A 21225-nucleotide genomic window follows, 5' to 3' on the forward strand; every position below is an offset into this window, starting at 1 on the left:
GTTCCTGCACTTTGTTCACTGTTTTTGTTAGTTACAATAGTAATCAGATTCATGACTTGATGGATAGATATACTGCCATTCCTTATGTTAGTTGTACATACAGATGTCACCACTCAAAGCAGTGCTGTATATGTTTGCTCACAGGTTTGAATTACCTGGAGCAAAGGGATTGCTTCAGGGCAGCACCAAATAAAATCCTTAGGACTACTATTCAAATGCAGGCTGAGATGTATAGCAGCCATTGTCTTGCTTACATGCTTCTGATTAGGTTCCTCATGTTCAGCTGTTTTTCCACGTCTTGTACATACAATTGCTTGCATTGAGATACTTTTTGTCACACAGTTGCACTACCAATCAGTTCTGTGTTAGAAATTCTAGCTTACACAGATCTTATGCTTGAGACTTAGGAGAGGAAAAACAACTATTGCTGAAATGCCCAACAGTGTTGGGATTGGGGATCCTACCTTTCTCTTGGAAGGGCTCTTTCCTTGTAGCAGTAGTCTGTGGTGAGAAGCAAATGCTTATTTATCCAGATACTGTTTTGTGTGAATCAAACATCTTTCTTCCTCAGTAAAGTAACAAAGTCAAGTTGAAATTATCAACTTGAGGAAAGATCTGCTGTATAACTGAACATTATTTTATAATCATTATGTTATTTCAGTCTGTAAATTATGCCATATAAATAAATGCAAGTTTTTACTTTAGCAAGTAATAGTGCTACATTGCTACATCTGTTGAAGAATGCAGTGCAAGTGAACAACATACTGAACTCTAAGGATGCAACATCTACCATAGTCACTCATTTGCAAGTCTCTGGAGACACTCTCTAGTAACATAAAACATTTATTACTCATCTTCTCCTAAAACTGAGAGTTTTGCAATAAATATATATTTACAATATATATTTATGTATATATATGTATGCGTATATGCAATGAACACACACACAGTTCTATAATGTTAAGAAATTTAATTGTTTTTTAAAAATATTGCTATTGGCTAGTTCTATCAGAATTTTTTTAAATGGATTTTTGCTTTTTTGTTTTAAACATGTACAGTACTCTATATTTTATATTGCACAGCACCAGAAGAGATGCACCTGCACTGACGGGTTTCTGAAGGTATTACAAATCCTCTGAGTTTTCACAGAGGAAAAAGGCACAAACCATCCAGCAGGTTAACCCTGTAGAAGAGTTGGAGGAAAAAGGCCACACGCGAAGGAAAATGCAAGAGCATCTATTCCCAAGTATAATAAGCCATATGCATATTCAGGCTTTAAGTGGATTACACTTTATAGTATTAAACTTAGTAGTAAATCTATAGTGTTTCTAACTCACAACTGATTATGGCCAGGTGTAAGGCAACATGTTTTGGCCTGGCAATCTAGTGAAAGTGGGATGCACTGACATAGGAAAAGAATGTAATAGAGAAAACTTTTATATAAACATTAACAAAAAAACCCAGAATGGTTAAAATGCAAAGCAACATACAGTTCATTACGGAGTCCAGAAGCCTTTCCATTAGTTTAGTTCAACTCTAGTTGCCACTGTTGTTGCTCCTTGTAGGTTCTGAGCTATACAAATATAGTTTCCAGCATCTCTGGCTTCAAAATCCTCAATAATGAGAACACTCTTTGAGATTCTTGTGGTGTGTCCAGTCCCTCTGTTTATCAGTCTCCAGAAATTCTGTGTGATCACAGGCCGTTCCAGCTGTTTAAAGAGGAAAGAAATAAAGCAAGCATGTTTAGTGATGCTACTCTATCAAACTCCCAGACAAGTCAGATAGTCCAAGTATCTTTGAATCACATTATATAACTAATTCTTCCTCTAGTTTCAGAAATGTTGTATGAAATAACATACAAATAAACAGCAACAATCCACAGCTGCTATATTTTCCAAAATAATTGTATACAACTTCAAAGCCAAAAATATGTACGAGGATACTTAGAAATATGCCTTAAAAATACTTTTTCTTCTGTTCACAACAGGATATTTCTTCCACATGTGAATGCGTTTTGGATTGTTTATCTTACCATTGCATTTGCAAAGGAATGGAGAAGAGCAGCTGGCCTAAAGAGCCACTAAAGCCTTTCCTTCCAGCCTCCATCACACACAGCAGCAGGTTTGTGTATGCTGGTTTGTCCTACACAAGTTTTGTGGATAAAACTGGTGAAGAAAAGCCTTCTGCTTAGAAACCATCTCCTTGTGCTTAATGAAATAGGCAGATTAGCCATTTATCAATATGGATCTACAAGGCTAAAACTAGTAACAGCAAATAGGAAGTTAAACACTTATCTGGAGTCAAAGCTACATTCTCACAAAATGACCAGCATAGGAAAAGCTGCTGGTCTTGGTAAAGCTTAGGAATGGCTCACAATGTAGGCAGGCTCTGCCTGGCCAGTGACAGATGCTTACAGCTAGCAATGACCACCTTTAAAAAAAAAAAAAGAAAAACCAAACAAAATTTAAAAACACTATTTAGCAAAGCAGTAGCCTCCTGTTTCCAGTCTGAAAACCAAGTACTGCCTACAGTCAAGTACTGCTGCACAGTGAAATTCAAGCTTAAGCTAGTTCTTGAATACAGCAAGGAGAACTTCCCTGACCGCATTAAAAGTGAAGGTAAACGCCATGCAAGGCAGACTGTTTGCCTGGCTGGGCTGTTGGCCCAGCTTTTCTCATAGTAACTGCCTTCTGCTTTGAAAACAGTTTCAGGGAAGCATACGAAGGAGTGGATCGGTATGCGTTCCCAGCAGGCAAATGTGATCACCAGGGAGGGGCAAGAGAAAAAATATCTGAGAGGAAAAGTAAGAGGGAGAGGTATGGGAATGAGATGAGATGCAGTAACTGACCAGTTAGTTACTGCAGGAACTGTTTTAAAAACGGAAGGATGGAACTGAGAACCTTTCTCAGAGTATTTCTTTTGCATTACGTGAGTACTGCCTTAAGAAAAGTCTGCAACAAGTAAAAAGTGCTGCTTCTCTGCCACTTGTTTTGTTGGGGCAGAAACCCAATCAAGACTTTTCCCCATTATACCTAGGCACAGCTGAAGCTGTTCCTAGCAGTGGATCAGCACACAGACCTGCTCCAGGCTGCATGGCCAAAGTCTGTCTCTCAACTCCTGTACATGGGTACAGGGGAAAGGTGCAGTCCTCTACTGCTAGCACACGTGCCCTGCACTGTAAGCACGCTATCTAGAGCAAACGAGGTAATTCACATGTTTAGCTGTCTGTACTGAACCAGGGCTGGAAAGGCATTGATGTAGCATGTGCCAGCTCTGCATAATGCTCCGCAGAACCACTGGGCCAGGACCAGCCAGCAACCATACCTGGACAGCCATTCAACTGACAGAGATTCAAAAGCAGCAAGGGGTACATACTGACAGGTACAGATTTTCAAGAGGACAGGCTGAGCCTCAAATTTCTTCAATTGCTTGTACTCTAATTACTCTCAGTTACCAAGGATGTAAAATGGGTTCATAGCCAGTTACTATAGTATAATATACAGAAGTCAAGGGAAGTTGACAATAAAAAAAAAAAAAAAAATCAGCCAACAAAGCTCATGTGAGCAGCAGGGGAATTTCTTCTCTTCCCTGTCCAAGAGTAAATTGTTATGAAGACTCTCAGAAATAAAAGCTCCCCCCCGAAGGCTACAAACACTGCAATCTTGCTACATTTCACTCAACATAATGCTAGATGCTGAATACAGAGGATGGAAGTGAGTGTTTAGCTAAAAATTGAATAATAATAAACAAAAAGCACACAAAACTATTGCTCATCATCTCCCTGGACCTGGAGGCACTTCAGTTTTCCCCAGCATTTTTCTTTTTACTCCAACAGCAAGTTTCTCTGGTTATTTAGATGCTGCCTCTTTCCTTCCCAACTTCATATGGACTCCAGTCACAGGGACTCTTCTGCCAAACTCTTCCCACATTCCACAGTATTGCCCTTATGAAGAACAAAAAGCATTTCAGCCAAGGCAGACATCTCTTACCTCTTGCCCTGGGTACTGCCAGCTGAAGTTCACATCTACATCTGGCTCCCCAAGGACAGTGCAGGCTACGTGGATACCATCACTGACTTTGGCTCTACTGGGTGATGCCACAATCGTGGCTGAGGGTGGGCCCTTGGGGACTGACAGAAGAACAGCATTAGGAAACAGGACATCAGTCACTTTCCGATATGAAATTATTGATAAAACATAGTCAAGAGGCAAGCTGTGCATCAGCTTGCCTAATGAAACAGGTAAGTGATGTATATCTGCAGCTTTTCGCCCTAAATGGGAAACTGTTTGAGCTCATACCAATAAGATTTTATCACATACAGTTTCAATGAAGATTTCAAAATTCAGCGACTACTTCACTCATTTTACAAATCCAGTTTTTAAAACTTGTTTTCTAATGCCAGCAGAAGAAACAGGAGTCGATGTAAGCATATAAGAAACATCACCATACCTTCCACATAGAGTAGGTGATACTTGATGGAAATCTGAGGTGCTCCCTGTGACTCTGCTTTGCAGTAGACAATACCTTTATGATCAGAAGTAGGGTGCTGGTAGACAAAGCCCTTCTTCGCATCATAAATAATATTAGTTTCATCTGTTTCAATTTCTTCTGCTGGAAATTCCCTGTGTAGAGTAACTTTTGCTGAAGGAGTAGTGACACGGCATGGGATGACAGCAGGTTTATCTGGGTTCAGGTAGACAATCTCAAAATAACTGGGAGTAGGTACAAAAAGTTCCTCTTTATCTATGCAAAAGAGATGAAATAGTTAGGATAATGTTTAGATCTTGGCTTAGCAGCAAGAAGAGAAAATGGGCAACGTTAAAAATGAACACAAAGCTTTTTGCTTCAAATACACAAGAAAAAAAAATCTATTCACTGGATTTACTATTGTTTACTTGTCCACTTTTAAAGCATAACAAAAACACAAAAAGAATGAGGTAAGATAAGCACTATTAGAAGGAGATATCTGGAGCAGCCATAGCCTTTTAATACGTATGATTTTAAAAAAAACTGATTTACTTCTTTGCGAAATAACTGAAATATTTAGTACTTTTAGACAGACAGTAACAGAGTATTTCCATATTTGATACACTCCTTATAAAGTTGAATTTCCTCTTTTTAGCTTAAGCATTTACCATAGTAACTTACTGAGAAGTTTATTTCAGCCTTTTTGAAGGAATGTATCCTTGAAACACAAAGCACTTCTGATAAATGGGTTCAGTACAGCCTCATAGTATTATTTAGCTCCAAAACCTACTGCAAACAATCCTAACGTTTGGACAGGAATATTCACTAGCTAAGAATGCGTTAGCTCTAATAATGCAGCAAAGGTTTCTCTACCACTGAGAAGTATTTCCATTAGAAGAACACATTAACCATTTGATTTTCACTCTTTTGCACCAAGCAGCAGTAAACCGCACACAGTTATCTACTCTATGATGACCCTACCCCCAATGTGTTGAAGCTACAGCTGATTTCAGACTTTGCAGGGCAATGCACCCCTGCAGGGTGTTTTGCCTCTCAACGTGCTACACAGAAGCTGGGGAGAAATCGTGTCTTTACCAAGATCAATAAGGCCAAGATTTTAAATTAGCTGCAGGTAACTGGAAATACACTGGGGTTAGGAGAGAGTATATGGAGTCACCTAATGTCATAACTCTGTGTAGAAGACTTCTTTTGTAATTTTGCTTATCAAAACACATTTTCATAAGTTAAACATTCTTTGGATTCATTCTGCAGGAGGTTCTCAGCACATCAGTATTTTCAGAGGTATTTGATTCCATTGTATATGCATTATCTCAGGTATGCATTTAGCATAATCCATAGGGAAAACGGACTCACGAATCACACAAAGCAAGCGACTGTCTGCAAACTTCACCTGCACTTCCTTCCATAACATTTGCTCTTAAACAAAAACCCTAAAATTGTGGGGAAAAACATCTTGACAACAAAAGATTTGATATAGACTTATTACTTACTAAAAAACATATTTTCACAATATTATATATTAAAAATCCCCAAAATAATTAATTACCTGTGAAGAAGATGTACGTTGAACCTGTTTTTGTCTCATCCTTCCTGCATTTGTTACCATTGCACAGCTGAAGCCAGCAGCTATATTCACCGGTGTCTGCTGCAGTGGAGTTTGTAAGGATCAGCTGACCATACCTGTCCAACTGCTTTATACTGGAGTGAAGAAAAACAAAAGGCAGAGACAAGCACACGTGTATTTCCTTGCACATTTTTGTCAGATCATTTATACTTTTGATTTTTTTTTTATTCCTGTTCTGCAACAGACACATTTTTCTCCTACAGAGTTGTGTTGCAACATCCCCCTTTGTCCCAGCAAAGACCCACACATGAACAGCTTTTTGATTTCAACTCTATGCATTAGCAATGGTAAGCTTTCATCACATATAGTTAACTCCTGAATTCATTCCAGAATTCCTGTTTGAAAATGGGCTGTGATTGCCCTAGACAATGTGTTTATGTTTCTTCAGTTGTCTAAATATATCCCATATTTTCACACTCTAAGTCAAGCCATGTGAATCGCATTCCTTTCCTGATACCATTTACTTCAGCTGCAGCATTGCTTCATTAGTATACTTCACCACTGGTGAGCAGCAGCCACTTTAATGACAGTTTGCTCAATGATTTATGCTTTTTTTCCAGCACGAACATTTCCCTGTCTTCAACACAGCAGTCCAGCTTTCCATCACAAACACCTTCAACTCAACTCATTTTGTCCTTGTCTCCTCGTCTGCTCCACTCCATCTCATTTCAACCCTGTCACTGTATTCCCTCTTCATCCTCTGGCTACATCAGTAGCCCTGGGTACTGCTGGAAGTATGCTGGCAGTATCATGAGGCAACTACATAAAAAAAAAAAAACACCTCAGCCACTTTTTCCTTCTTCTCCACAAACGTCTCTCATTGGATTGAAATTGTAAATTGATTTGTTTGTACAGATAATAGCTGTATTTCTAAGGGTCCTAAGTATGAAATTCAGTAGGCACAATGTCATTCTTATTTATTTTTATGTTTGCTCTCCTGGCTCTTGCAGACAGGTAGCATCAGAGTTTGTAGCACATGCTACGCTGTCGTCTGACTGACTGCAAAAGGATCAGTCCCACAGTGCAAGTGGTCTGTGGACACTGTCAGGACAGATGGGTGGCAGCAACAATGCATTTCACTGCAGCCCCAACCTCTAAAAAAGTTATTTTCAACCACCTGCAAGGTTTCTTGCTCTCCTTTGTAAGACACTGAATTCTAGAGTCATTTCTATTGTAATCAAGTCAGGAGAGATTTTTCCAGTTTTAGGCATTTAATAGCAAACTCCTTTTCAGTGTTTCAGGCTGAGTCTGGACACAACTTGCATGACGATCCTGTGCTCTCGCTAAGCTGTGTGCTCTCTCTCTACTTACCTTCCTCCTATTTCTTTCTGCTAATGCAGCAGGTTTTTGTTTGTTTGTTTGTTTGTTTTAAGGCAGATGCAGGACTTACTGAATCCTTTACTTGGAGGAGTAGCAAGCTTTAAAGGCATTTTTCTCCTCCAAACCACCTTGTTACGCTGTTACTGAAGCATTATTGCAGACCTCTTAGCCCACATCTTAGTTGTGGGCAGCCTCCCGCTAACTGCTCACACTCAGGTCATCGAAGAGGCTGCTGCTTTCAGCTACACACAGCTCCTGACATTTCCAGCTCCCTGGGCACTCTGCTAAGAGACTGCACTCACAGCTGGTATGCATTAGCCAAGGCTCACATAACCCAACATTCAGCCTTCAGCCAAGGCTGGGAGCTTAGAAATTAAAACACACCAAGTAAGCAATCCAAACAGGGTGAGAATGACCTTTTTCCACCAAGGCCTTCAGGCTTTTTACACTCATCCATCACATAGCAGTTTTGAGAGCTGCCTAAAGAAACAGGCAAAACATGCTTCCTACTTGCCATTGCACTTGTCCTAAATGACCTCATCTGATACCATAGTTTGAAAAATGAGAAAAGTAACATTTTCATTCTTAATACATGCACCTTACATTACAAATGTTTTCAGTTCTTCAATAAACATTGACCAATTCCTAATTGCACAAGAGATCCTCTTGTGTATAAAACTCAAATAGAAGAAAAGAGAAATCTGAAGTGTCCTAGACTATGATTATTTACATCCACAGCTCACAGTTCATAAGCTACGTGGCTACACTGGCACAATATATTTTGCAAGCACTAACATCAGCATTATAGAGAACCCATTAGGCTAGAACATTTAGCCTCCAACCATTAATGCAGCCACTGAACTATGGCTTGAAATCCCAACAGACAAAAAAAGAGAAAAACAAGGTCAGAGTTAATTGATTATTGTACAGTGTGTTCTACTTAACTGGGAACAAGCTATCCAGTAATCAATGGAAATAGCCCAGTGAGGTACTTCCACAAACACGCACTAACATAACCTGGCAACTGAAAGAGTAGAAATGTTGAGGCATGTGACACGGCTGTGCTAAGCAGACAAAACATGAAGCAAGCTGTAAATGGCAAATTCATCCAACTGATCTGTACTTCTAGGATAGCTCTCATTTCATTACTATTTTAAATGATGAGAAATTTTTCTCAAAAGCCAAAGCTTTGCTATGCTTTACATATCACAAAATAAAAACGCTGTATACAGAATCTTTTTGAGACCATTCAAAGAAAACCAAAACAACACAAACCTTCAAAATCCTTTTCCATACACTCACCTTATTAAGCTTCGGTTATTTTAAGTTCAAAAGACCTTTGCCAGAAAAGCTGTGCCAAGTTTAGAAGCTAGAAAAAGCTAAAGAAAAACAACATGTTCTGAAGTGAAGCTATACACACCACATCTAGCAAACTCAAGCAGCTACACTGGTACTGCCACAATGGAGCTATTTAAAACACAAGGAGAGGGACAGAACATCCCTACTCCTTAAGGCAAGAAAAAAAACCTGACAGCTTACAGACTTCAGAGCACATGCAATTGAGTGACACTTGGTTAGACACAGATAACAAACCACTCAGTGAGCCTGTCTTAATTCACAGCAGCCCAGTTCTGCCCTGTACAACATTCTATTTTCTCAATACTTATGAAAGCACTCCTGCCTGTGTACCAATATGCACACAATACATACCCACCTCTGCTACAGCTTCTTTCACTGCAGCAGTTCCACTACACAAGGATCTACCTACCAGATGAAATTCAGCAATAAATACAGCCATGTTTTGAGATGGGAGAGGCCCACACTCTAGTCAGGCACTGCACAGACTGATGCCAGACCATCTTTGTCTAGAGAAGCTTTTTGCTCTCAAACGTATGAAAGTGAAAATGTGCCTGCCCTTCTTTTTCTTTATTCCTTTCTGGTTTTGATCCTTCTCACACTCTGCAGGTGCAGTTTCTGGTTGGGCCTGCAGTCACTGATCTACTATGTACCACCATACAGATCTGCAGCCATTCCATTTTGGCTGCATTGCTCAGCTGACACACAAACCTTCCAGACACAAGGATGTACTATGCTGCACAGGGTGGGACAGCACTGCAGATAACAACCTAGTTCAGAAGTAAGCTGGTGGGTGCCCCCAACTTAACAGACAGCCCTAGAGCTGCACTGCTTCTTATCTACTCAAGATAAGAAACAGCCAAAGAGTCCTCCTCTTACTTCTACTCAGCCTCTTTCCTGAGGAAGCCCCACATGGTAATTTGGGGACAGGTCAGCAACTAGAGACCTATTAAAAACTCACACACACTCCAATAGTGCCAAACAAAACCACTTATGTACAAAGTTGTAAAGTATACCTGCAAAAAGAAACTCAAAGAAACCACAGCCATGGGTATTACAAAAACAGCTTTTGTAAAGATAACCTCTTTCTTCTTAGAAAAGCCACTGCCCTCCAAGCTGCTGTCTTTTACTTTCCATACTGGTGCGATAAAGAGACAATCAAAATGGCATGGAGGAAAACACGTGGCTTTTATCCCCACCTCTTCTTGTTACCATCCATAGGAAATGCATTACCTGGATGCTAAATTTAAGTAGCTACAAACCAAAATGCCCTCTCAATCCCGAAGCAGCAGACCTCAGCACCTTCAGCATCAGCAGCTGCCCAAGCCTCTGGCCAGAGATATACACACCATCACTACTGCGGACCTTAAAGGTTTCTTCTGTCTCACAGAAAGAAAAGTATAAGTTCCTCTTGAAAGATGATAACTTTGTTAATGATGCTTCCTACTGCCAGCTCACTTAGAAACACTGCCAGCTGTGCTAATTAAATAGGGACTATGATATTTTCAGTTATGTTCAATGAAAGCTTTCAAAAGCCAAGAAATACAAATTCTATAAAGCAGACCGTTTTGCATACATCTGTTAGCACAGCAACAAACACCCTGAGGTAAAAAGGATATCATAAAAACCATAATGAAAATGTAATTGCACAAGATTTGGTTGTCAATGTCTCCATAAATTATCCCCATTCAGTAAGTCCAAAGCATGCTACTTATCCATGTCTTCAGTTTTTCTAGTTACTTATGGGGTCTTCTGCTTACAACTAAAATGGTTGATTCAATTTAACTCTGTCTTACTGCTTCAATAACTTATTTAAAAAATATTTCAGTATAGATCCTTAAATAGAAACCTATCGTATTTCTAAAATAAAACACTTAAGCAAATTACATGCAAGAAGTTATGTAGCATTTATTACCGTGAAATTATTAACTTTTGTTTTACTGTTACAAAATAATATTGTGAATTTGAATGAGAACAGAGAGGTAAAGAATTTCAAGCTACTTCAAACTACAAAATAACAAATTATAAAACTAGAAAACGTCTATCCTTCCTTAATTCTTTTACCCCATTTCTATGGCTAGAATAGTACAAGAGAACAACAGGCAGTCAAAACAAGTAATGAAGCAAAATTCAGATTCCTCTCTAGAAACTGTGAATACTTCTTGCCTTCTTCAATGCCAGATGTTAACATTGAGACCTGGAAGTCTACAGGGCCATATACGTAGCCCAGTGCAGGTGAGCAGCCCATATGCACACCTTCTAATGGTGAGACAGATTTCAAAATGGAAACTACCATCACATGCGCGGCACTCTCTTTCAGTAGGATTTTGCACGCTCCACTTTGGCCTACTAAAAGGCCAGGCCCGTACCGCGGCTGACGTGTGCCACCTACTGGAATAGTTTCATAGCATGGCTTAGGTTGGAGGCCTTACAGACCATCCAGTTCCAACCCTCTGCCTTAAGCAAGGCTGCCCCCACCAGCTCAGGTTGTCCAGGGCCCCATCCAACCCGACCTTGAGTGCCTCCAGGGATGGGGCACCCACAGCTCTCTGAGCAGCTGTGCCACTGCCTCAACACTGAGGAAAAAATTCCTTCCTCACATCTAACCCAAATCTACTTCCTTTAGTTTAAAGCCATTCCCCCTTGTCCTATCAAATAAAATACATTAAATATATATAAAATATATTTTGAATAAAAGATTTATTATAAACAAAAACACAATTGTTCAAATCACCCAGAAGATCTTTTGAGAGATGCTGCCACGATAAACCCTTAGCAGAAACAGGCTTGTAATAATTTATAGAAGCCTCACACTATACAGGTTTATTCAGCCAATTTATTCTGGAACTCCTTAGATGTCAGGAAACAAGCAAATCAGCTCATGAATTTCAAAGGGATACATGACAGACCATGGAATATACCTGTCAATTTTTAACCTTACTCTTTGAAAAGAGAAGTGGAAAGTAATTAACTGACTGTGACTTGAAAGTATCTTCATAACTGTAAGGAAGGGGAATAGTGTCACAAAGATTCAGATAATCTTGGCTATTTACAAAGAGCCCACAAACCTTTACTTAATTTAGGATCAAAAGGACAACAGGACTTCCCTCACACTAATACTGCTCTTACCTAAGAAAGTCTCTTTACAGCTCTTTCTTAGGGCATCATTCACAGTTCTCCTCAGTCTCTCAGCCACTTGTCCTTCAATGATACCCAAACATAAACCTCCACAAAACAAGCAGGGAAAACAAACTCTTGGCAAAATAAGTGCTAGTGGCAGACATCCCTGAACTCCTTTATAAGTCCTTCCTCTTTCCAATACAGAAAGAGACTATTACTTTCAATCTAGACTTAGCTATGCATGTACTATGCTCGAGAACTGGGAAGGCCAACAAACGTATGGTTTTGGAGATTTTAGATCAACTGCCACTCACCTGGTGGGGCAGAGAAGGGGAGAAAGTCCTTAGATCCTCCTCCTACTCTCACAACTGTGTATGCAGTATCCATTAAGATGACACTAGGTGAAAGAAAAAGCTTTCCTAAACCGAAGGTGACTATCTATCTCAACATTAAGCTCTGTCACACTTCTGCACTGTGAATCCTGCAACTCCCCCAGCACTCATGCGTAACTTTGAGAGAAGAGGGAAGGACTAACCCCACTTGCTCCTTAGAGTGGTGCCTGGTGTATTTTTTGTTTTGCAAGCTGAGAAACACGGGTATTAACCTCTTGAGGAAATTAATCTTTTTGTCTCAGCTGATATCTACATTAGCACCATCCCAACAGCAGCAGGTCTCTGTAGAGCATCAGAACTGGCAGCCAGTACCTGACATCCACCCTCACACATTTTCAGGGTTTTACTTCAGCCTCATTCTTATGTAGCTCTCTGTTAGTGGCTGGAACACACCGGTGTGTCCCTGGATCATTTTAGATTCATTTGAAGGAAATCCAGTTCAAATGCAACAAGACTCTTTCACAGTGTACATCACAGGAGGAAGAAGACTGAAAGATGCTTATCCTTTGTTATAGACAAGCAACCACTACATGAAACACCTTGATTGTAACCACTTTTTCTCCCCCAGAATATGAAAAAATAGCTTACCTGAGTCTGGAGTCTTTAAAGGTGTCCAAGTATGAAGGATAGCTCCAAGTCACATTACTCCCCTTACATCGCAGTTCTATGCTTTGTCCTGCAGACAGGCTTAAAGTAGCAGTCAGTTTCTGGAAACGGCCTTTATCCATCACCTGCATCAGTATGGACTGGGACTTGGAGGAAGAGTCGACAGGTTCCCTTTCCTTCATTTTTAGGCCCTTGGGTTTTACTTTTTTGTTGATAGGCTTGATTTTGTTTTCCCCTGGTTCTTTTTGACGCTTACTTTTTGCAGACTGTCCAATAACTGGTAAAATAAGGGAAAGACAGCAGTGTTACCAATTAGGAAAAAAAAAGCCTTCTTGCAAATAATTTTTCTTTATTATTAAGGAGAATAATCAATACTCTTTTCTTCATATAAAGGATTCAGAAAAATGAGAGTTAATTTCCATAAGTTTCTGAAGTCAGTGACATGACTCATTTCCCTGGACAGAAAAAAAGAGCTTTTAACAACATGTGGAAAATCTATACTTACAGGTCAAATAAACAGGCAAATATGTAAGGCATGAGGACTTCACAGATGGGAAAGGAAAGGAATTCAGTAGTTTTCTCTCCAGTTACTTTTGTCTATGCTACCTCATATCACTGCCATTTATTGTGCAGCATTACACAAGTGTCCTATCTTCATATGTATGTTACACACCCATCAGATCTGTATAACCTTTTAATATGCTGTGCTGCTGAAAGAGAGATGTGGGAAAAGACCACTGGGAAGTAAGGAACCTAATGGTGATTTTTACAATGCTAGTAAAAATCACAGAATCACAGAATTGCCAGGGTTGGAAGGGACCTCAAGGATCATGAATCTCCAACCCCCCTGCCACACGCAGGGCCACCAACCATTCCACCTAATGCTAGACCAGACTGCCCAGGGCCCCATCCAATCTGGCCTTGAACACCTCCAGGGACGGGGCATCCACAACCTCCCTGGGCAGCCTGTTCCAGTACCTCACCACTCTCTCTGTAAAGAATTTCCCCCTGACATCCAACCTAAATCTCCCTTCCCTCAGCTTAAAACCATTTCCCCTTGTCCTGCTGTCAAAAATGCAGGTTTGTTTTTCTTTTAGGTTAAGTACTGTGAAATTGCAAATAGTATTTAAGTCACCTGAAAGTAGTATCTAATACATCACATCTCTATAATGGCCATTTACGTTTACTGAGCAGATGGAAACAGAAGCAGAAGAGATTCCATTACCTGCCAGAGGCAACAGCAGCCTTTTAAAACAAAGCAAAGGAAAAGTGAACTATCTCAATCTGATTCACACAAAGTTATAATTTAAAGTATAATTTTTAAGTGGGATTTCAGCTGTCTCCAGGCTGAACATTTACAGTGAGTGAAAATCATCTTTGTTCTGGAACCCCTTAACTCAGCTGAAGTGTTACAGCAAAGCTAACCAATGATTAAGTAGTGAATAAAGATTCCTTTTGTCACATGCAAGTCCTTTCCAAAAAGCACTTCTGCAAAACATTTATGAGAGGAAAGCAAGAAAAAAAGCATCTCGAATATGTAACAACAGAATTGCATCTCTCAGGGTCTCAGCTGGATGCTGGGCAGAGGAGAGTGAGGACCACTTTTCAGAGGAGCAGTTCAATATACATACATATTTGTGCAAATAAACATTTCCTAAGCATGCACAACTCTCGTTTCACCTTTTTTGCCTTCAGAACTCTATGCTTTATTTATAAACCCATATATGACATTAACTGTTCTGGAAAAGCATGAGCTCACCAAGTGATCCCAAGTGTACCTGTCCAGCAGGAGCTGAGATGCATGCTGCAGTTGCTTAAAAGGTGCACTTATTTCCAGCAGTGCAGTGACTGATCTCAGAGGCTCACACACAGCTGCTATCTGTTCTCACCATGTGCCACATGCACATAAGCCTTAAAAAGAACAGAGAAGAAAAAGAAGAGGAAAACAAAACAAACAACAACAAAAATTAAAAAAAAAAAAAAAAAAAGGTGGAGAGAGCAGTCTTTAAAATCCCAGCCTCTAAAATAATTAACTAAATCAATCATGAAGATTTTTTTATGCTGTAACTGACAGCAGGAAGCACAATCTTTTGTGAGATTAGCCTAAAACTGTTATATTAGGCAGCAAAAACTCTACAACTGTGCCTGACAGCTAATTCATGCTGAATACAGTTTTTCCATATGAAGTACTCTGGCATTTTATCATACAAATCAAACAAAAAAGCTACCATGGACTTAAAGTCAGCCTCACTGTATTCTGATAAGCATGGGTTACAGCTGGTACTGACTGCACTATCAGCAGCACCTGTGCCTTTGCAGCATGCTTCAAACAAATACCTTTTGGATCAGTAAGCCCTACTCCATTTAGTTATTCTTTGTATGGAACCCATTCATATGAAAAATAGTTCAACGTCCTCATCTTTGTGTCAGGGAAAGAAGGTAAAAGCAGGCTGTACGCTAGGTTCAACATATGGTCACATCACTGATGTACAACTGGTGATGCCTTTGTTCCTATCTAAATGGCTTACTGCTTTCCCAGAAAGCAATTCAACCACTGGAAGCTGCCTTTCTCTAGAATAATGCAGAGTAACTTCAAGATCAACCCATGAAGTAACAATTTCTATGCAGTAATTCCTACGCAGTAACCCAATCTGCTTACAACATTAGAGTCATTCTTTTGTTTGAGTCTTCCAACACAAAATGTAAAGTCCCAGTTTTAGAATTTGGAAATCCTTCTGAAAGTCTTTACTGACAGGTTTGGTTTGTTTTTTTTTTTCTTTTCTTTTCTTTTGTTTTCTTAAATTGGATTTATGAACATGTTGAAAAATCACATGCTTTGTTGATTTGCTCTGAATCAACTTTCTTGGCACATTAATGAGAGATGTCCTCTAAGATTCCTCCACAGAGAAACAATCTGCCTCAGAGATGCTATTCCAGTGCTCAGTAAGATACTGCACTTTCCAATTTGTGTTCATTCTATCACCATTTTCTAGTAAAACCTCCCCAGGCACCTCCACAGAGAACATGGATGCACACAATTAGGTGCATAACTTACAGTTTTAGTTTCTGGAGCAGCCTGTTCCTATGGGCCTCACAAAGTTCATGGCGGTCTCTTCTGCCTCACTCCAGCACATCAGGAGAAGAACAGGATTTATGGTTGCTTTTTATCCCTTTTGCAAGCTGTTTCTCAAACTTTTTGTCTGCCCTATTTTGGTTTTTATATTTAACTCAGATGTGAGTTAAGAAGCCTCCTCATCTTATGTTATTCCCCCTTCTCAAATTAAATGGCAACAGTTTGTTCTTTGACTTTTATTATTCCTGCAAGAACATTAAAACTACAGTCTGGCTGCTCTAAAGCAACATCTGCATCCAATCGTGAGCACTGCTCGGGAGCAAGTCAGGAGCTGCTGCTCTTCTCCAAGCAGCTGCCCTAAGAGCCCACCACTTGTGGCATCTGGCAGATCACACTTGCTATCACACCCCAACGTACACAAGCCAGCCTGCACCAGCTGGTAATTCTTGTGCTGCTATCTGTAGTCCTTGCTGCTCCATGTCCTCTAACAATCATCCATCCCCTTGGCTACACCACGCTGCTTTTCCTTCATAATGCTTCTATCTTGGTTCAGATGGCTTTTACTGACAAAGCTCACCAGGCATCATATTTGATACTACAGCATTCTTCAAAAGAAGCTGCCACTTCTCCCTAAGGGCAGGCTCCTTCCTCTTCCCTGCACAATTTGTGCCCTGATGTTCAAGGCATAACCATTCCCATTCCAAGACATCCATTCCATTTCCCCACTGCACTTCTGGAAACACACAAGCTTTGTTTCTGCCTCCTTCTTTTAACCCTAATTAAATCAGACTATTTGTCAATATGCCATTGTCACACTGTTCTGCCAACCGCAATCTCTACACGTGTTTGACAACACCCTGTCCCCACAAGGACCCCCAGAGAAACACAGTCCTCTTCCACACCTGACACTGCTGCTACGAAACTGTTAAAGGCTTGCCTGTGAGTGTGTTCCAATGCTGAGTGCCAGAAGCCTGGTTTTAATTTTCTTTAGATGAAGTTTTTCCTTTCCACACAGGCTCCCTCTGTTCCACATGTTTAGGCTCACTGGGAGCTAGAGAAACATTTTCCTCCTATTCCACTCTCCCCAGAACATTGAGACTTTGCCTTTCTGACCTGGCATTTCCCTACAGGTAACAGCAGGACATTTCAGGAAGCACTATAATTACAGGGGGCTTTGTCTTCCCATGCTGAAGCTTTGCCTCTCTTCTGCACTTCCCAGAGATGTGACCTTGCACACAAGCCACAGCCATGCTCCTTCCCAACTCTCATTTGGAGTCTGCCCTGATATCCACCAGTATCACTACTTCCTGTACCTTGTAAACAGTTCCTTCTCACTGCTGGGCAGATCTCAGTGTGCCCTTTAACTACATTAATTAGTATGGCACTCCGTCACCTAAGGTAAAGGAAACAGGCAACCAAAGTCATCTGGAAACAAAGAACCTACCAGAGTCCTCCATCCATGCACCCAAACTACAGGACTTTCCCAGGAAAGGAACAAACTCAACTAGTCCATTTACACGGGTTTGGAGTACACCACATTTGGGTTACTTCACACTCTCAGAAGACTTATACCCAAATAAGTAAAGGTACTTCTTATTTAAAAAAACAAGATTAAGGAAAAAAGTAAGACTTTGTAGAAAAACACTGAGAAAGTTCTTCCTTTCTTCCTCTGATCTGCTCCAAATAGCAATTCCCAGATGCACTGCACCCATTTCCTCTGCAGAGGTACACTCCAGATCCCTAGTTAACCCTTCATGCCCACACAGGAGACAATGCATCACTATGTCTCAGAAACATGCCACACAGCACTTCTTCTCCTGGCTCAAAGGATTTAGCTTACCCTATTCTTTAATGTTTCTCACCCCCTTGTTCTTGTAAACACAAAGTTACCTCAAAAATTACCTCATAATTATTAGTCACAGAATGCTAAGTGCATCCAGTGTTGACCCAAGGCATCGCCTACATCCACACACACACGCTCCATCAGCTTCACAGCTGCTTGGGTTACAGCTAGACAATGTCTAAGGTGGTCTTCAAGAATCCACTGAGAAACCTTGGAAGCAGAACAATTGTGCTCCCCACCTACCAGACATACCCATTTCACAAGGCAGGTCCCATGCTACATCTTGGCAGCATCACAGAGCTTTCAAATTGCATTACTACCAGTGAATTCTTCCTCGAAGAAAATCAAGCAGCAAGTTGTCAAAGAATAATCCTTAACCCAAAGACTAGGAGGAGAGTTTGTCTCTATGACCATAATTAAGAGCACAGAACAGGCTGAACATAACTCTGCTTGTGACACTCTAGGAGCAGCCACATCCAGCCCATAGGCGGCACACAGCCCAGCCTTGCCTGCCCCACACCAGTATGGCAGCACGCACACATTGCTCAGCAGCAGCCAAACATCAGTACACCATTAAACGCTGAGCTGAAACTAGGGTGGGTGCCGTGTTTGCTGTAAATCCAGCTAACAAGTATATGCATTTTGATACATTGGCTAAACACAGTCCTGTGAACAGCGAAAAAAAATGTAGCTGTGCTTCCCATTTTGATAAAAGATTCAAGATTGCAAAAGGAAAAAAAAAGCGTTGCTTTTTTTTTTTTTTTTTTTTTGCAGTTGCCCCTCATATATTTGCAACTGCATTTTCAGTTGACATACATTACCTGCAAATTTTCAAACTGAAGGTATAGGGTTGCAATCAGATATTCAACTCAAAAATCTGATCATGCCTCCTTACTACACTTCTATAAGACCTCTTTTAACAGAGAAAGATACCTCTCACTTCACAGTCATGCCTTATTCATGTCACCACTTTTTGGCAGTACTTACATTTGTAAACATCTGCTTTCACAAATGAAGCATGGGAAGAGTACAACTTCATAAAAAATAAAATAAAATCTCTGACAAACACCTTGGGAGCTCACAAAGAATTGCAACCACTTGCACTGAATCAGACGAATACATTAATTTCACAAAATCAAGGTGAAATATCCCAATAGCTTTGTTTTTGTTGCCTTTTAATTTTTTGTATTTTAATTAAAGAGGTGTTTTTTTTTTGTTTGTTTGTTTTTTAAATATATACATTATATACATTAAGCATATTATGTATTTTACACATGGCCCAAGACAATTAATTCCTCTTAACTCAACATGGTGCAGAGGCAAGTCAAAGGGCTGGACACCAATGATTTACAGAAAAGTTGTCATCCAAGTCAGCACTTATACTGACAACACAGACAACCTAGAAGAACATATTTCACTGTTCATAAGCTACCATAAGCTAAGTCAGGAGTGCTATTCTTATTCCTTATTGAAACTTGAATAAATTAAACACACCACATTACTTGCTCACATAGATGAGTCTCTGAATGACACAGCAGGTAGCACGCAACTAAACCTCACTATAAAGCAGATGAGACAAGAAAGCAAGCCTGGAGAACCTTTAGTCTAAGTTGCAACTCATTTCTCATTCTGAGTTTTTGTTGCCTATGTGTCAAGTAGAAAACACTTTTCTTGATGTGGCAACATACACCAACAGATCTTTAAGTCGAGATCCTCTTCTACACCACAGTACTAGTACAGCAACTCCTTGTCTGGGATGTAATTCCTTTACAAACAGTCGTAAGAAAAACTATGCTGGAAAGGTCTCCTGGAAGTCCCCTCCTACCCCAGCCTGGTTGCTGTGGGTGTTTTGATTGTCTTGCAGGCCAGAGGCTTTATAGCCTCCCCAGACACGCTTAACAGCTCTTGAGGTGAAGTATTTTTATGTCCTTGCAGTAATTTTTGCCCCAGCCAGTTGAGGGAGGTGCTTCTTTTCCTTTCCCCACACACCCCTAAGCCCAGATCTCTCCACAGACCCCCAGTTTCACACAGCCTGCCCCAAGCCCTGACATGACTCCCAGAGCTTTCCTTGACAACATATTGCAAACTGCAGCAGGAGACAGTGCCTGTTTTCCCTCTCCATCACATCCCGCTGATCACGTAACAGCTGGCAGCTTCAGAAGAGGATAAGCCACTGGCCAGAGCCACATCATGAATTGTAGGGAATTATCTAAGTTCTCTTGATGTTCAAGTCTAAATAAGCCAAGGCTTGGTTAGGAGCTTCCTTCCCCAGCCAAAAGCTAACCCCTTCCCTGCCAAGAACTCATCACAACCTGATGCTGAGTTAAGAACGAAGTTCCACCCTTCCTACCAAGAGACCAACTGCACACAAAACTCACAGGAATTAGAATAATTTTTTAAAAAGCCACAACTCGTCCCTGACAGACACGAACCACCCTTTGCTTCACCACCAGCACCAAACGGGACCCAACTCCCGGCTGCACCGAGAGCTCCTCACAGGCTGTGGGGTGGGAGACGAACCCCGCTGCTCCCGGGCGGGGACAAGAGCTCTTCCCAGCGGCGCGTAGGGTCTGAAGCGGTATTCTTTCACTCCTAAGTGGCATTATTATTATTATGAAACGGAGCACCGAGCGCAGCGCCAACTCTCCTCAGAAGGTGCGCAGGACTCGAGCACCGGCTTCGAGCGCCTTGTCTAAGAGAGACGAAGAGGCAGCGGCTGTTGTCGACGACGCCTCCCGCCACCTCCATCCCAACTCCCTGCCCCGAAAAAACCGCATCTCCTGCCAGAGACGCCGGTTCGCCAGCAGGCAGCGGGACGCAGCCCGCCCGACCCCGCCACGCAGGACGGGAGCCCCCGCACCCGGAGATGGCCGCCAGCCCCCGACATGGCGGGCGGGGGCAGCGGAACGCGAGGCGGGGGAGGCCGGGAGGGGCCCGCCGGCGCGGATGGGGTCGCGGCGGCTCACCGTGCGGCAACGTCTCCTGCAGCAGCAGCAGGCTGAGCAGCACCCAGAGCCGCATGGCGAGAACGGCCGGGGCGCCGGGCTGAGGCGGGGCAGGCGGGGCAGCGGCTTCGCGACGGGGAGGAGCCCGCCGGTGCAGGGAGCGGGGGCCTCGGCCACGGGCCGCCCCCCTCTCGGCCGAGCGGCACCGGGCGGCGTAGGGCTCTTCGCTGAGGGAAGGAGAGCAGGTCGCACGCGGGATAGCCCACCCCTACCGCGTGCGGCTCGTGCCGACTGCAAGCTGTCTTCGGCCTGCAGAGTCATAAACGCGCCGGGTCAGCGGGCGCAGGTGGGAGCTGTGCGGGCTCCGTGTCTTTCGCCTCACGGGCGGCCCTGCAGGTGCGTGCCTGGCTCTGATCGGTGTGGCTGAAGGGAGCAGAAGTAACTGTGAAGTCAGTTTC

The 21225-nt window shown here is 41.8% G+C and overlaps 1 protein-coding gene across 2 annotated transcripts; it reads right to left on the reverse strand.

The window, feature by feature from the left end:
- Positions 1–964: 964 nt before the first annotated feature.
- On the reverse strand, positions 965–20969 carry PDGFRL (platelet derived growth factor receptor like). 2 transcript variants are annotated; one of them, XM_031588645.2, is made up of 7 exons: positions 20789–20875; positions 14685–14817; positions 12889–13183; positions 6035–6186; positions 4450–4743; positions 3990–4129; positions 965–1709 (listed from the first exon to the last, which is right to left on the reverse strand). In XM_031588645.2, the coding sequence occupies exons 2-7, from the start codon at positions 14707–14709 to the stop codon at positions 1521–1523; spliced, it is 1095 nt and encodes a 364-aa protein (XP_031444505.1). In that variant the 5' UTR covers positions 14710–14817; positions 20789–20875; the 3' UTR covers positions 965–1520. The 2 variants fall into 2 exon arrangements, with proteins under 2 accessions (XP_031444505.1, XP_031444504.1); XM_031588644.2 differs by lacking the exon at positions 14685–14817 and having other exon boundaries at positions 966–1709; positions 20789–20969.
- Between the last annotated feature and the right edge of the window lie 256 nt (positions 20970–21225).

Source organism: Phasianus colchicus, chromosome 4, assembly GCF_987193195.1.
Source record: "Phasianus colchicus chromosome 4, bPhaCol1.hap1.1, whole genome shotgun sequence".
NCBI classification, from domain to species: Eukaryota; Metazoa; Chordata; class Aves; order Galliformes; family Phasianidae; genus Phasianus; species Phasianus colchicus.